The following is an 18,342-nucleotide window of genomic DNA, read 5'->3' on the forward strand; positions in this document are numbered from 1 at the left end:
TAAGGTGCGTCGAATAATATATCGCCTGGACTATTTCGGTGACTTTATAACAGTACTTCCGGTTGTAACTATAAAACCGGAAGTGCAAGGGCAAATTTACCACATTTAATACTATCCACACAGAGGCGATTAGGCCTTACATGGGCATCATTTTGCAAAGTAAGCCATATTCTAAAAAGCTCAATTCCTAGGTGTATTAAGCGAAAGGTTTATAACCAATGTGTTTTGCCAGTACAAACTTATGAAGCAGAGACTTTAGCACTGACGCAAAAATCAGCAAATAACATCAGAGTCACACAACGAGCCATGGAACGTGCAATGCTGAACGTGAGCCTTCGAGACCACATAACAAACCAACAAATCAGGCAAAGATCAGGAGTTCAAGACGTCATCGAAAACGATACGACGCTTAAGTGGAACTGGGCAGGGCACTTAGCTAGAACACAAGATGGACGGTGGACACAACGAATCATGGAATGGAGCCACAGAAACTATAAAAGAAGCCGAGGACGACCACCGACTAGATGGACCGACGACATTGCAGGAAACTGGCTACAAGAGGCCCAGTGTAGAGAATACTGTAAAGAACTGAGGGAGGCCTACGTCCAGCAGTGGACGCGATTGGCTGATTGATTGATTAATACCATCCTTAGGTTATAAGCTTTCATTCAACATTGCATTTAGCCTCATTTATTATCCTTCTATCTGGTCTAATGACGGGAAGAAGTTGTGTTTATAGACAGACAGACAGACATGCATAAATTCAACGATTTCACATTTTTTTAGAATGGGCGAAAACAATATTTATTTTTATTTATGTAACAGCGATAGTTATATTCTGAATTACAAACATATATACATACCTACCTTAATACATGTGTTAATGAAAATTTAAAGAATTGTGGAAAATTTCTGTGAAACAAAATATCCTCGCGTATGACTATTAATAAAATAAAATATACCTAATGCAATTCAATACATTTTCTAACACATAAAAATGAACAATACCAGTAAATCACCTGTAAGCAAGACGATTGTAAAATATGCGGGATAGAATGATTCAATAGTCGAGCAACAGTGTTGCCAGCTAAGTCGAGGCCATAATGTCGTATGATAGTTTAACACATGAAGGATATACACATTGAATATACACATAAAAGCGACCTCCAACGGCAAATGGCTGAACTATAAGCGACGTTACGGACTCATTTTGTTTTAAGATTTACAGGAATTCTAAGACACCAACAAGATTTGTAACATTTTTGTTTGGTAGGTAGAGGTCTCTAGTTTCTCATTCAACAAAACTTTGGTAGAAAATGACAACCAGTTAAAAGAAATACATGAAAAAAATTACGGACTCCGTATATTGAGGCCGTAAATCGCTCGAGTCCGTTGTGTATGGTCAAAACCTTAATACCGAGTCCGCAATGTTAAGAGGATATATATATATATATATATATATATATATATATATATATATATATATAAATCAAATAGATGAAATAGAGAATGTGGAAAAATCCCCTACGAACAATTCACACATCCACCATTTCGGGCTGGGAAAAATTTTTTGAATAGAATCAAAGATCCAAAATTTATGTTTTTAAACATATATATATATATATATATATATATATTGATACATGTATCCATGTGACTTCCAAAGTAGATTCTCGTAATACGTTGTTACTTCATATATACCGTTATGACTTCCGATTTCGGAAGTCACAACGTTTTGCCTATATTTTTACGAATTTGGCTACTAGATGGTATCAGAAGGCTTATATTAAAAATTTCGCTGGAAGTCATATCGTATCTAACATACTCATAAGATCAGATTTTAGTTCGACGGTATATCACCAGCGCTAGTGTCGCTCCCGTGCTACTATACAGGTTATGTACACAACGCGTAGCGTCTTCCGTATACCACACCGCTCGGTGTGACTTCCGTTTTTTGGCAACCCTGTGTAACGGTTTCCAGACATTTATCTGTTGTAGATTCGCGGTCCTAATCGTACTTAGTGTTTTGTGTGCCTTTTGTTTTTAAACATGAATAATAGCAGATCTGCTTTACTTTTAAAGTTAGCCTTAAATGAAGGTACAATAAGTGATTATATATCTCTATAATTATATATTTTCTGTACTTATTTCAATCTATAATATTTACTTACCTATTTACTTATATAAATTCATTTTTCTCGTGTTTTTGTTTACTTCCTTTTTTACAATGAACTTCTAATTTAATCTACACTCACCGGCACGAAAAACGGGCACCCTAAAAAAATGGGTAATTTTTGATGTCTCGTATCTCCCAAACCTTTGGTCCGATTTAAGTAATGTTTTTAATATGTTATAGCCTTATTATTTAACAATATAGCTATGATAACATTCTTGATAGACAGGTAAGTTTTCATTGTATACCGGGTGTACCAATCAAACTGGGTTTTTTTCTCAATTTTCACAACACCCTGTGGAATATTCTAGCCTTTATAAAATATTTAAATTAAAGCCTAACTATAGCTCCAGGTTTTATTAACATTCTGTTTTTTTATTCATTCGCTTGCGTTGGATAATAAAAAAGTTAAGGACTTTAACAACTAGCCATGTTCTTTATCGATACAGGTGTTTCTAAATATAAGTGCGACAAATTTTAAGGGGTAATTTCTGCATGAAAAAATAATGATCGTTTGGCAAAATATTTTATATTTGCAAGCATTTGCGGACATAGCTTTATCAAGTAAACGATCATTATTTTTTCATGCAGAATTACCCCTTAAAGTTTGTCGCACTTATTTAGAAACACCATGTATTGATAAAGAACATGTTTAATTGTTAAAGTCCCTAACTTTTTTATTATCCAACATAAGCGAATGAATAACAAACAGAACATTAAGAAAACCTGGGGCTATAGTTGGGTTTTAATTTCAATATTGTATAAAGGCTAGAATATTCCACAGAGTGTTGTGAAAATTGAAAAAAAAAACCAGTTTGATTGGTACGCCCAGTATACAATGATAATTTACCTGTCTAGAAACAATATTATTACAGCGATATAGTTAAAGAATAAGGCTATAACATATTAAAGAAATACTTAAATCGGAGAATAGGTTTAGGAGATACGAGCCATCAAAAATGACCCATTTTTTGGGGTGCCCGTTTTTCGTGCCGGTGAATGTATCTATTAAATAATCTAAATTATTTTTAAAAATCTTATTAAAAGCTTAAATACAAGAAATGTAGGTAAATGTTCTCATTTAACGAAATTTCCGAAAACTGTGTATTTTTTTGACCCAAGTAGGCTGAAAAATCGATTTTATAGTTATTGTTATTTCGAAAGTAATAAAACGTGTAAAAATTACAAAAAAATTGAATGTACAATTACAATTGAATGGAATTAAATACACGATAAAATGAATCAAGAGCGATAAAAAGTTTAAAGTAATAAATTCTAGTAATAATATAAAATACAGTAAACTCTCTCCTAAGGGGGTAGGCGCAAAATCTCTGTCCAATGCTATTTAAATACATTTATTTTTTTCGAATCCTGAGAAAACTAATAAATATTTTTTAAAACATACACCCAGAATGAAAGATAACATTATTACGGGGGACCGAAAGTCCCTTAGAATAAAAAAAAGTTTCTTTTGAATGAAATATTCAAAATTAAAAATCACACTAACTTTTCTCTTTTTTTTTTATCATCCCATTATCTTTATTAAAATAAACATATATTAGGTATATAAGTTATTAAAATAAACATTATATAAGTTTTCAGGGACTTCTGCCCTCGGTAATAATGTAAGCTTCCATTCTGCGTTTAAATTTTTCAAAAATACTTATTAGTTTTCTCAGAATTCGAAAAAAATTAATGCATTTAATTAGCACTGGACTAAGATTTTGCGCCTATCCCCAACGAGCACCTCCTCTATACGGACGGTATTTAAAACAAAATTCATTTGCCGATATACTGAGCCTGTACTCTTCCGGACAATCCCTTAAAATGATGTGTACCTAAATGAAAAAAAAAATACATAGATATTTTTTCCAAATATTTTAGAATACAAAACTACAATATTTATATTTTATTATTTCAAATTAACACAGAGATGACAACGAGTGATATTTGATAACTCTACCTTATCAGCAGTAGGTAATAAAAATCTGGTTCTAGTGTGGGATCCGTCATTAAAATATTTTGTGTGTCGGTCATTAAAAGAAATATGACACCATAACGCGTTGCTCTAATAATACTTTAACATTGATAGTTATTATGTTGTGACTAAAAATGTTAACGGAATGTCTGCTTGGCAAAAGAAAACATCGGCACAATATCAATTTTCTTCTTTGATATGTTACCTATGTGTATGCCAAATTTCATGTCAATCTTAAGTGGTTTTTTAAAATTTATGGGTTTTGCAATATTTTACCGTCAGCGAACGGACTAATAGAAGAGGATCCGATATAAGGCCGATCTGCATCGATCTATTTAATGGATAACAATAATTATTGGATATGTAATTTAGTATGTTAACAATTATAAAAAACAAGGGGTGCATGATCTAATTTTCTTCTGACTATAATCAATTAATAATTAATAAATGACTTTTATCTACTCTATGTCATATTATAATATATAAATTTTTAGTTTGTGAAAACTGTCATTATAGATAGCAGTGCTTTAAAGTAAGCATGAAGTAACAATGTATTTTAAATGGGATTTACTTTTTCTCACTGTTTTTGACACACTTTCATATAATTAAATATTCTTTCTTAACTTTCGCGTTTCATGGTGATGACATCTTCTTTTTCTTCAAGTGCCATCTCCGCGAAGGAGGTCGGCAATCATCATAGCTATTCGGACCTTGGAGACGGCTGCTCTGAAAAGTTCGTTTGATGTACATCCGTACCATTCTCTCAGGTTGCGCAACCACGATATTCTGCGTCTCCCTATGCTTCTTTTTCCTTGAATCTTTCCCTGCATAATGAGTTGGAGCAAGTTGTATCTCTCTCCACGTGTAATATGTCCGAGATATTCCAATTTTCTGGTTTTAATTGTATTTAAGACTTCCATTTCTTTATTCACCTTTCTCAGAACCTCTTTGTTTGTGACGTGTTCTGTCCATGATATTTTTAGAATTCTTCTATATACCCACATCTCGAATGATTCCAGTTTTTTCATTGATGCCGCATTCAAGGTCCAAGCTTCCATTCCGTAAAACAGAGTCGAGAAAACGTAGCACCTAGCCAACCTTATTCTTAGCTCTAACCTTAGATCTCTTGTGCAGAGCACAAGAGAGGTGATGACATAATGAGCAATAAATTACAAAAAAAAAGTTTGACAGTTTTGTGGTTTGAAAGAAATTAGAATTTTTATATGTCACAGTTCTAAGAATTGTAGAATAGAAATGAATTTATCGTAGATAAAATATTGTATGAAATTGTGCGTGAAGTACTTTTTGCGAACTTACGCGATGTATAGCACTCACTCCGTTTCATAAATAACTATTTTCATATATTAAAAAAAAAATGTTTCGACCCGGGTAGATATTATTCCAGATTTTCAGATTTGGGCACAGAGTTGGATTGTTGGGGCATATATGGAGAGCAGGTAGCGCAACAACTATAAACTCAATTTTACAATGGAGACCCGGAGTTAGAAGGAGACGCGGAGGAACTAGAATAAATGGTTACAGGAATTAAAGGAAGATTTATATAGGGCAGGAATTAGAGACCAGCAGAAAAACAAAAGAGGATAGAAAGAAATGGAGAAGCATAGTCAATAGTATCGAGTAGCAGATTGGGAAAAATCTGCTCGAAAAAGATGGATCTAGATAGCTTTTTAGCGGGTAATCCCCACCTGGAGGGTTTAGCCATTTAATTTTTTATTACATATTATTATTGGTACATCAAAAATTAAAAGGACGGTGCCTGTAATAAAATCTAAAATATTAAAATTTTCTATAAGTTCAAATTTATTTATTAACATTTTTGATATAATTTTCATAAATAAATGACTTACTATTAACACTTTTTTAATTAATTCCAATAAATCCATTTTACAGCAATAATAATATATTAGTATTTTTGTTAAAATAAATATCAATCATATTATCATAAATAACACAGGTTTACAAAAAAAAACTAAATTTCGGACAATTTGACGAAACCATATGACAAGGGGGTTTTTGGAGTGGCTGATCACAAATCCGGGGTCTGCTCACCTCTATCGCGTCAGATAAAGGTCATTTCAAGGTCAAATCAAGATAAATCGACAGTCGCTCTGAAAAAGTATATTAGGGGGTTCTTGGGGTCGCTGAAGATGAATCCGGAGTCTGCTGACCTCTATCTCGTCTAGTTCAACGTCATTTTAAGGTCAAATCAACATAAATTGACACAATTGCTCTGAAAGTATAGGGAGTTTTGGGGTCGCTGATCATGAAAACTGCGGTCCGTTGAGCTCTACTACGTCATGTAAAGGTCATTTCAAGTTCAAATCAGGAGGAGTTAACAAAATTGATTTGACCTTGAAATGGCCTTTACCTGACGTGGTTGAGCTCAACGGGCCCCAGTTTTGTGATCAGGGACTCCAAAAACACCCTAATATACTTTTTCACAGCGATTGTGTTGATTTATCTTGATTTGACCTCGAAATGACCTTCAGCTACACGTGATAGAGGTCAGCGGATCCGGGATTCGTTATAAGCGACCCCAAAACCCTCCTAATATACTTTTTCAGAGCGACTGTCGATTTATCTTGATTTGTCCTTGAAATAACCTTTACCTGACGTGATAGAGGTTAGCGAACCCCGGATTCGTAACCAGCGACCCCAAAAACCCCCCTAGTCATATGGTTTCGTCAAATAGTCCGAAATGTATTTTTTTGTAAACCTGTATAATCAAAAGAATATCAATATTTTAATTTAAATAGACAACTTTAAAACACAGACAACTGTATTCACAGTAAAAGTTTCAAAAGATCACACATTACGCTCAAAATAGGAGGTAAATCTAGCAGACGAGTCGTTGTGACTTCCAAAATATGACAACACCGCTGGAAGTGACAACGCGCCTTGAACTACCCTATATATGGAAGCCATAACGTATGCTGTACGCTTCGGTATATACGTATATATATACAAAATTTATTTTGGTAAATCCTTTCCCCTCAATAGGTAGACCCATTTTATAAGCCCCCCTTTTACCAAATACACAATTTTTAAAAAATAATTCCTAGTAGAAAAGGTGGAAGTCGGACAGCCTCTTCTGTATACCGGAAGTCACAACTTAACGTGCATCAATATATATATATATATATATATATATATATATATATATATATATATATATAGGTATATTAACGCGTTGTAACTACTAATTAAAAACAATGTACAAAAGAACAAATAAACTTATATTTAGAGGAAACGTAAGTAAAGCAACAATCTAAAATCTAACGGAGTGAACACGACGTGCTTGGTCAATTCACGCTTAAAAACTATCCCATTCTCATTTTAAATTCCCTTAGAAAGCCCTTGTATTTTTTTACAAACCAATATATTTAAAAGTAATAGCCCAGTGCCCACTTAATTAATATTCGGTCTAGAGTCTTAATTTCCTTCTATCTGCCGCCTGTGTATTATGTATTTTATGACTACTCTCGGCTGAAGGGTGTCACGCTAATTAAAAATTTAACCATATCAATTTTTTTCACATTTAATATTTTACGGAACTTTAAGTACTCTCCATGAGACTAAAAGCAGTCTACCGGTAAAATACACGATCAGCCCAAAAGGTCTGATTGTTATTATTAAAAAATAATAATAATAGTTACCCAAAAAGCAAAATGTAGAAAATTCAGCATAATATATTCACTAAGTTGAGGAACCCGATATTATTATGTTATTTATTTATGCTTAAGTTTCAAGTCTCGACACTTCATGAGATTGTATTAAAAGTTTTAATAGTTTTTTGTCGAATTTATGTGTGGCATGTGTTTAAAATAAATAACATTTCTTCAGCTATTTTAATTGTATTTCTCGAAACCGGAAAAGATTTTTTTCTATGGATGCTATACAATGTGCAACTTCTTTCACTAGGTACTTACATACCTTCAAAATGAACAATTTCTCAGGCAGTGAGAAAAGTCGGCCATTGCAGTGAGAAATATTTTTTCTCACGGGTTCACCGCCGGTTTATATACATATTATCGCCATTTCCATAGTAACATGCACAATACAAACACAATTATTTTTGTCAAATAAAATGTGTTCAAACTTGTCAAAACTTATCAAAAATTACCTTTTAAGACTGTTCAACTGTGAATTATAATTTTAAATAAATAAAGTATATAAATATTAAAAATATTAAATACATATTTGTATATATGTATTTTATTTCAATGTAGGCATATAATATACCTAAAAGCACCTAAATTATTTAATTTTAAAGTTTGAACTCTTGACAAAAACGCATCCATAGAAAAAGTACAGTGTACAACACGAGAGAAAATGATATATTTCTCTCTCGCTTGATTTGCGGCACTCGCCTCGTGCCTCCGCTCGTGCCAACAAACTTCTGCGCTCGTGAGAAATATGTATTTTTTCTCTCTTGTTGTACAATATACTATTCTTTTGATTTTATAATAAACCCTTGATAAAACACCCATTTGTTATATTTACATATATAAAAAAATTTTTTCTTACATCTGAAAAAAAGAGATATTATTACAACATCATAAACTTTACTTTGTGATTAACATTCAAAAATAAATATTGTTAGCATCCATAACATGGACTTCGTCAAATTAGTAATTGTTATTACGCGAAAACAAAAAATAGCTCCACCTAAATTATTTTATATGTCGTTTATATCATTAATCAGCTAAATAATCCACAAAAACTGCAAAAATTTCGTGATGGATAAAGTCATTTTAGCATTTTCGTGCCGTCCAGCGTAGGCTGGCAATAGATTTGGTTACTTATAATTACGTGAAAACAAAAAAAAACCCCACCCCAATTTTTTTAAATTAGGTTTATATATCATTAATTAATTATATAATCCACAAAAATCACAAAAATTTCGTGATGAACACCGTCACTTTATCATTTTCGTGCCGTCCGGCGTAGGCTGGCAATAGATTTGGTTACTTATAATTATGTGAAAACAAAAAATAACCCCACCCCAATTTTTTTATATTATGTTTATATATCGTCGATTAATTATATAATCCACAAAAATCGCAAAAATTTCGTGATGAACATAGTCATTTTATCATTTTCGTGCTGTCCGGCGTAGGCTGGCAATAGATTTAGTTATTTATAATTACGGGAAAACAAAACATAACCCCACCCCAATTGTTTTATATTATGTTTATATATCATTAGTTAATTATATAATCCACAAAAATCGCAAAAATTTCGTGATGAACACCGTCATTTTATCATTTTCGTGCCGTCCGGCTTAGGCTGGCAATAGATTTTGTTACTTATAATTACGTGAAAACAAAAAATAACCCCACCCCAATTTTTTTATATTATGTTTATATATCATTAATTAATTATATAATCCACAAAAATCGCAAAAATTTCGTGATGAACACCGTCATTTTATCATTTTCGTGCCGTTTGGCGTAGACTGGCAATAGATTTGGTTACTTATAATTACGCGAAAACAAAAAATAACCCCACCCCAATTTTTTTATGGTATATTTATATATCATCCATTGATTATATAATCCACAAAAATCGCAAAAATTTCGTGATGAACACTGTCATTTTATCATTTTCGTGTCGTCCGGCGTAGACTGACAACAGATTTGGTTACTTATAATTACGTGAAAACAAAAAATAACTCCACCCCAATTTTTTTATATTATGTTTATATATCATTAATTAATTATATAATCCACAAAAATCGCAAAAATTTCGTGATGAACATCGTCATTTTATCATTTTCGTGCCGTTTGGCGTAGACTGGCAATAGATTTGGTTACTTATAATTACGCGAAAACAAAAAATAACCCCACCCCAATTTTTTTATGGTATATTTATATATCATCCATTAATTATATAATCCACAAAAATCGCAAAAATTTCGTGATGAACACTGTCATTTTATCATTTTCGTGTCGTCCGGCGTAGACTGGCAATAGATTTGGTTACTTATAATTACGTGAAAACAAAAAATAACCCCACCCCAATTTTTTTATATTATGTTTATATATCATTAATTAATTATATAATCCACAAAAATCGCAAAAATTTCGTGATGAACACCGTCATTTTATCATTTTCGTGCCGTTTGGCGTAGGCTGGCAATAGATTTGGTTACTTATAATTATGTGAAAACAAAAAATAACCCCACCCCAATTTTTTTATATCATGTTCATATATCATCCATTAATTATATAATCCACAAAAATCGCAAAAATTTCGTGATGAACACTGCCATTTTATCATTTTCGTGTCGTCCGGCGTAGACTGGCAATATATTTGGTTACTTATAATTACGCGAAAACAAAAAATAACCCCACCCCAATTTTTTTATGGTATATTTATATATCATCCATTAATTATATAATCCACAAAAATCGCAAAAATTTCGTGATGAACACTGTCATTTTATCATTTTCGTGTCGTCCGGCGTAGACTGGCAATAGATTGTGTTACTTATAATTACGTGAAAACAAAAAATAACCCCACCCCAATTTTTTTATATTATGTTTATATATCATTAATTAATTATATAATCCACAAAAATCGCAAAAATTTCGTGATGAACACCGTCATTTTATCATTTTCGTGCCGTTTGGCGTAGACTGGCAATAGATTTGGTTACTTATAATTACGCGAAAACAAAAAATAACCCCACCCCAATTTTTTTATGGTATATTTATATATCATCCATTAATTATATAATCTACAAAAATCGCAAAAATTTCGTGATGAACACTGTCATTTTATCATTTTCGTGTCGTCCGGCGTAGACTGGCAATAGATTTGGTTACTTATAATTACGTGAAAACAAAAAATAACCCCACCCCAATTTTTTTATATTATGTTTATATATCATTAGTTAATTATATAATCCACAAAAATCGCAAAAATTTCGTGATGAACACCGTCATTTTATCATTTTCGTGCCGTTTGGCGTAGGCTGGCAATAGATTTGGTTACTTATAATTATGTGAAAACAAAAAATAACCCCACCCCAATTTTTTTATATTATGTTCATATATCATCCATTAATTATATCATCCACAAAAATCGCAAAAATTTCGTGATGAACACTGTCATTTTATCATTTTCGTGTCGTCCGGCGTAGACTGGCAATAGATTTTGTTACTTATAATTACGTGAAAACAAACAATAACCCCACCCCAATTTTTTTATGGTATATTTATATATCATCCATTAATTATATAATCTACAAAAATCGCAAAAAATTCGTGATGAACACTGTCATTTAATCATTTTCGTGTCGTCCGGCGTAGACTGGCAATAGATTTGGTTACTTATAATTACGTGAAAACAAAAAATAACCCCACCCCAATTTTTTTATATTATGTTTATATATCATTAATTAATTATATAATCCACAAAAATCGCAAAAATTTCGTGATGAACACTGTCATTTTATCATTTTCGTGTCGTCCGGCGTAGACTGGCAATAGATTTTGTTACTTATAATTACGTGAAAACAAAAAATAACCCCATCCCAATTTTTTTATGGTATATTTATATATCATCCATTAATTATATAATCCACAAAAATCGCAAAAATTTCGTGATGAACACTGTCATTTTATCATTTTCGTGTCGTCCGGCGTAGACTGGCAATAGATTTTGTTACTTATAATTACGTGAAAACAAAAAATAACCCCACCCCAATTTTTTTATATTATGTTTATATATCATTAATTAATTATATAATCCACAAAAATCGCAAAAATTTCGTGATGAACACCGTCATTTTATCATTTTCGTGCCGTTTGCCGTAGACTGGCAATAGATTTGGTTACTTATAATTACGCGAAAACAAACAATAACCCCACCCCAATTTTTTATGGTATATTTATATATCATCCATTAATTATATAATCCACAAAAATCGCAAAAATTTCGTGATGAACACTGTCATTTTATCATTTTCGTGTCGTCCGGCGTAGACTGGCAATAGATTTGGTTACTTATAATTACGTGAAAACAGAAAATAACCCCACCCCAATTTTTTTATATTATGTTTATATATCATTAATTAATTATATAATCCACAAAAATCGCAAAAATTTCGTGATGAACACCGTCATTTTATCATTTTCGTGCCGTTTGGCGTAGGCTGGCAATAGATTTGGTTACTTATAATTATGTGAAAACAAAAAATAACCCCACCCCAATTTTTTTATATTATGTTCATATATCATCCATTAATTATATCATCCACAAAAATCGCAAAAATTTCGTGATGAACACTGTCATTTTATCATTTTCGTGTCGTCCGGCGTAGACTGGCAATAGATTTTGTTACTTATAATTACGTGAAAACAAACAATAACCCCACCCCAATTTTTTTATGGTATATTTATATATCATCCATTAATTATATAATCTACAAAAATCGCAAAAAATTCGTGATGAACACTGTCATTTAATCATTTTCGTGTCGTCCGGCGTAGACTGGCAATAGATTTGGTTACTTATAATTACGTGAAAACAAAAAATAACCCCACCCCAATTTTTTTTATATTATGTTTATATATCATTAGTTAATTATATAATCCACAAAAATCGCAAAAATTTCGTGATGAACACTGTCATTTTATCATTTTCGTGTCGTCCGGCGTAGACTGGCAATAGATTTTGTTACTTATAATTACGTGAAAACAAAAAATAACCCCATCCCAATTTTTTTATGGTATATTTATATATCATCCATTAATTATATAATCCACAAAAATCGCAAAAATTTCGTGATGAACACTGTCATTTTATCATTTTCGTGTCGTCCGGCGTAGACTGGCAATAGATTTTGTTACTTATAATTACGTGAAAACAAAAAATAACCCCACCCCAATTTTTTTATATTATGTTTATATATCATTAATTAATTATATAATCCATAAAAATCGAAAAAATTTCGTAATGAACACTGTCATTTTATCATTTTCGTGTCGTCCGGCGTAGACTGGCAATAGATTTGGTTACTTATAATTACGTGAAAACAAAAAATAACCCCATCCCAATTTTTTTATGGTATATTTATATATCATCCATTAATTATATAATCCACAAAAATCGCAAAAATTTCGTGATGAACACTGTCATTTTATCATTTTCGTGTCGTCCGGCGTAGACTGGCAATAGATTTTGTTACTTATAATTACGTGAAAACAAAAAATAACCCCACCCCAATTTTTTTATATTATGTTTATATATCATTAATTAATTATATAATCCATAAAAATCGAAAAAATTTCGTAATGAACACTGTCATTTTATCATTTTCGTGTCGTCCGGCGTAGACTGGCAATAGATTTGGTTACTTATAATTACGTGAAAACAAAAAATAACCCCACCCCAATTTTTTTATATTATGTTTATATATCATTAATTAATTATATAATCCACAAAAATCGCAAAAATTTCGTGATGAACACCGTCATTTTATCATTTTCGTGCCGTTTGGCGTAGGCTGGCAATAGATTTGGTTACTTATAATTATGTGAAAAAAAAAAAAAAAAATAACCCCACCCCAATTTTTTTATATTATGTTCATATATCATCCATTAATTATATAATCCACAAAAAACGCAAAAATTTCGTGATGAACACTGTCATTTTATCATTTTCGTGTCGTCCGGCGTAGACTGGCAATAGATTTGGTTACTTATAATTACGCGAAAACAAAAAATAACCCCACCCCAATTTTTTTATAGTATGTTTATATATCATCCATTAATTATGTAATCCACAAAAATCGCAAAAATTTCATGATGAACACTGTCATTTTATCATTTTCGTGTCGTCCGGCGTAGACTGGCAATAGATTTGGTTACTTATAATTACGCGAAAACAAAAAATAACCCCACCCCAATTTTTGTATATTATGTTTATATATCATTAATTAATTATATAATCCACAAAAATCGCAAAAATTTCGTGATGAACACTGTCATTTTATCATTTTCGTGTCGTCCGGCGTAGACTGGCAATAGATTTTGTTACTTATAATTACGTGAAAACAAAAAATAACCCCACCCCAATTTTTTTATATTATGTTTATATATCATTAGTTAATTATATAATCCACAAAAATCGCAAAAATTTCGTGATGAACACCGTCATTTTATCATTTTCGTGCCGTTTGGCGTAGGCTGGCAATAGATTTGGTTACTTATAATTATGTGAAAACAAAAAATAACCCCACCCCAATTTTTTTATATTATGTTCATATATCATCCATTAATTATATAATCCACAAAAAACGCAAAAATTTCGTGATGAACACTGTTATTTTATCATTTTCGTGTCGTCCGGCGTAGACTGGCAATAGATTTGGTTACTTATAATTACGCGAAAACAAAAAATAACCCCACCCCAATTTTTTTATAGTATGTTTATATATCATCCATTAATTATGTAATCCACAAAAATCGCAAAAATTTCATGATGAACACTGTCATTTTATCATTTTCGTGTCGTCCGGCGTAGACTGGCAATAGATTTGGTTACTTATAATTACGCGAAAACAAAAAATAACCCCACCCCAATTTTTGTATAGTATGTTTATATATCATCCATTAATTATATAATCCACAAAAATCGCAAAAATTTCATGATGAACACCGTCATTTTATCATTTTCGTGCCGTCCGGCGTAGGCTGGCAAAAGATTAAGTTATTTATAATTACGTGAAAACAAAAAATAACCCCACCCCAATTTTTTTATATTATGTTTATATATCATCCATTAATTATGTAATCCACAAAAATCGCAAAAATTTCGTGATGAACACCGTCATTTTATCATTTTCGTGCCGTCCGGCGTAGGCTGGCAATAGATTTGGTTACATATAATTACGTGAAAACAAAAAATAACCCTACCCCAATTTTTTTATATCATGTTGATACATTATCGATTAATTTTATAATCCGCAAAACTCGCAAAAATTTCGTGATGAACACGATAATTTCATCATTTTTGTGACGTGCTGTATACATGGGACTCACGTAGTAGAACTTTTTGGGGTTGGGGTTAATTTAGGGGGTGGTTTTAATGATATTTTAGTTGTAACACAAGTAACGAAGTATTTTTTATTGATTTTGTGAGGTAGTTTACGAGATTTTTCGAAATACAGTTTATTGCTGGAATCTATTGCTAACTTCACACAAGTGTTATGACTTAGTCTCGGCACAAGTACTAAAACAACTTCCTCGTAAGGCCATTATTATGCTAACAGTAATATTTAATCGCATGCTAAGTTTATCATACTTTCCAAAAATATGGAAATTTTCAGAAATTATAATGATCCTTAAGCCAGGCAAAGCTCCCAATGAAGTAACATCTTATCGACCCATCAGCCTACTCCCAATCGTTAGCAAAGTTTTTGAAAGATTGCTGCTACAAAGAATATACGCAGATCATGACTTCCTAACATTACTACCAGAACATCAGTTTGGTTTTCGGGAAAATCACTCTACTACACAACAAGTCCATCGAATAGTAAATGAAATATCAAAAACTCTCGAAGAAAAGAAATACTGCAACGCTGTATTCCTAGATATCTCACAAGCGTTTGACAAAGTTTGGCACAGAGGACTGCTTTACAAAGTAAAATTAGCACTATCTAGTAACTATTTCCTCCTAATCAAATCCTACTTATCAAATAGATATTTCTCAGTAAAATTCAAAGACCAACAATCCAGCCTCTGTCCTATTAACTCCGGAGTTCCGCAAGGTAGTGTTCTCGGACCGCTGCTTTTCTCACTCTACACAGCCGATATACCAGAGTCTCCTAATACTACGATCGCTTCCTTTGCTGATGACGTAGCAATACTAGCAGTAAATGAAGATCACATACAAGTCTCACAAGACCTGCAACACCATCTGGACATACTCAGTGAATGGTACTCAAAATGGCAAACTAAAGTAAATAAAACAAAATCATCTCAAATAACGTTTACAAACCGCCACAACACATGCCCACCTGTAAGAATGGAAAATGTACGAATACCAACAGTAACAGAAGCTAAATACCTTGGCTTCCATCTTGACCAACGTCTTACTTGGAAAAAACATACAGACTAAAAGAAGACAACTAGACTTGAAATTTCGGCAAATGTATTGGCTCCTTGAACGCAGATCAAAACTCAACATCCAAAACAAAGTTCTTCTGTGCAAAGCAATAATCAAACCTATTTGGTACTACGGACTACACCTCTGGGGCTGTGCAAAGTCAACATCACTGAATATCATTCAAAGATTTCAGTCGAAAGTTCTAAGATCAATAGTGGATGCACCCTGGTATGTAACTAATCAAACACTTCACGAAGACTTAAATATACCTTTCATCAGAGAAGAAATCCATCGAGCCTCAGAATCACAAAACGAGCGTACCATTCACCATGACAACGAGTTAGTAAGGGAATTATTTCATAATTGCCCTGTCACAAGGAGACTAGATAGAACCTGGCCTCAGGACCTATTTTAAAACTTTAAACATAAATAAAATAAGATGAGACATCATTGGAAGTCTCTTCTTCATGACCAAAAACATGGAAAAAATTTACTTAATACTCTTTTAATGATGTAGATTGTAAATAAACATAATTACATAAAAAAACATCGACGTTCGTTTCACTTTAGGTTTTGACTTAATTTATTTGAAAATAAGTCGTGACGCATGGGAAAAGTTAGAGCGGACGAACTATATCCGATATTTATCCAACTGTCATCCAAATAGAAAATATTGTATCCTCGCGGTCAATAATTCTATATTTTTCTGAGAAATGTATGCCTCCAATTTATCATGTCACAACGCTCTAGGAACGCTCATCCTAGGTAAACTCCCGTATCGTTTTACGCGCATTTGAAGCCGATCCTGCGTTTTCTTCCATTTGATTTGCATTGTTCATAAGACCCAACGGTGAAATCTACAAATGAATCCGAGTATACTTAATGCATTTAGGACATAATAACTATTATATAATTAATTTTTCTGTAGGTTTAACTATTAGTAATTCACCCGTGATCAGGACCGTTCATAATTCATTTGCGAGACAGCAATTGTTTGAATTTGATCCAACAATGGCAAACAAGAATGATGATGCATTTCATTTTGTAAGTTATGTACCTATCGACGGCAGATTATATGAACTAGACGGTTTGAAGCAAGGGCCTATAGATTTAGGAGCTATACCGGCAGAAGCTGAATGGACTGAAATTGTTAGACCTATTATAGAAAAACGAATACAAAGGTAAGATTAAATTTTTTTAAGTACGAACAATTATTTATTATAAGTAAGACGCTCCAGATGAAAGTAATATTTTAAGTTTGTGAAAAAACTACGGAAAGTTGTAAATCAATTACCAACAACTTAATTTCTATCCTCACCGAAATGTCGTCCTAACGTGTAAACTGCGTAACTCTATAATTCTCTGAAATTGAGTTATTACTGCTATCTGTTTCAAAAAGTCCCTACTTATCGTTTAAAAAAGATCCCAGTTGCATATTTTTACCAGATTAGTAAATAGTAACCTCTTGGTATACATCGTATCTTGGTATACATCGTAAGTATCTCCCTTGTCGCCAAATTTGTCATACCACACGACTCACTTTTCACTGTTTAGAAAGTGATATTTTCAAAAAAAAATGGTGGTAAGTACATAATTGGTGATTCTCTTACTAGTATGATAGAATTGATTCAAAAAATTACATAACCCAGACATCCAAAGTGAAAGTTAGCCTTCAACACCAAATTGTTCTATATAGTCCATATAATGTTCAGTAAAAAGTCACACCTTTTTGAGCGTCGGGTTTGGGGAGGGGAGAGGAAGGAGAAATCAGTAAATTCGTAGTTTTTTACGTTTTTGGTCAATATTTCTAAAACTATGTGGTTTAGCTTGAACAACCTTCTATACAAAAATGTTCTACATTAAATTTGAAATAAAAAAGGTCCTATACAACACCCCAAAAAAAAATTCAATTTGGAGTTCCATACTCCAAAAAAAATTTTGGAGTTCTGAACTCGATATTTAATTATTAAGATTAATTATAAAAAAAATTAAATTACTGAAAAGAGATATAATGTATGTGGTATTTTTGAAAAGGTAATCGAACAACCTTTAA

The 18,342-nt window shown here is 32.1% G+C and overlaps 1 protein-coding gene across 1 annotated transcript in view; it reads left to right on the top strand.

The window, feature by feature from the left end:
- The window catches only part of LOC126891750 (ubiquitin carboxyl-terminal hydrolase isozyme L5), a 63,908-nt gene that overhangs the window by 39,861 nt on the left and 5,705 nt on the right, over positions 1-18,342 (top strand). The window contains exon 4 of the mRNA XM_050661039.1: positions 17,218-17,470. Coding sequence (XP_050516996.1) covers positions 17,218-17,470 — 253 coding nt within the window. The remainder of the gene's footprint in view (positions 1-17,217; positions 17,471-18,342) is intronic.

The sequence above is a fragment of the Diabrotica virgifera genome, chromosome 9, assembly GCF_917563875.1.
Source record: "Diabrotica virgifera virgifera chromosome 9, PGI_DIABVI_V3a".
In the NCBI taxonomy this organism is placed as follows: domain Eukaryota; kingdom Metazoa; phylum Arthropoda; class Insecta; order Coleoptera; family Chrysomelidae; genus Diabrotica; species Diabrotica virgifera.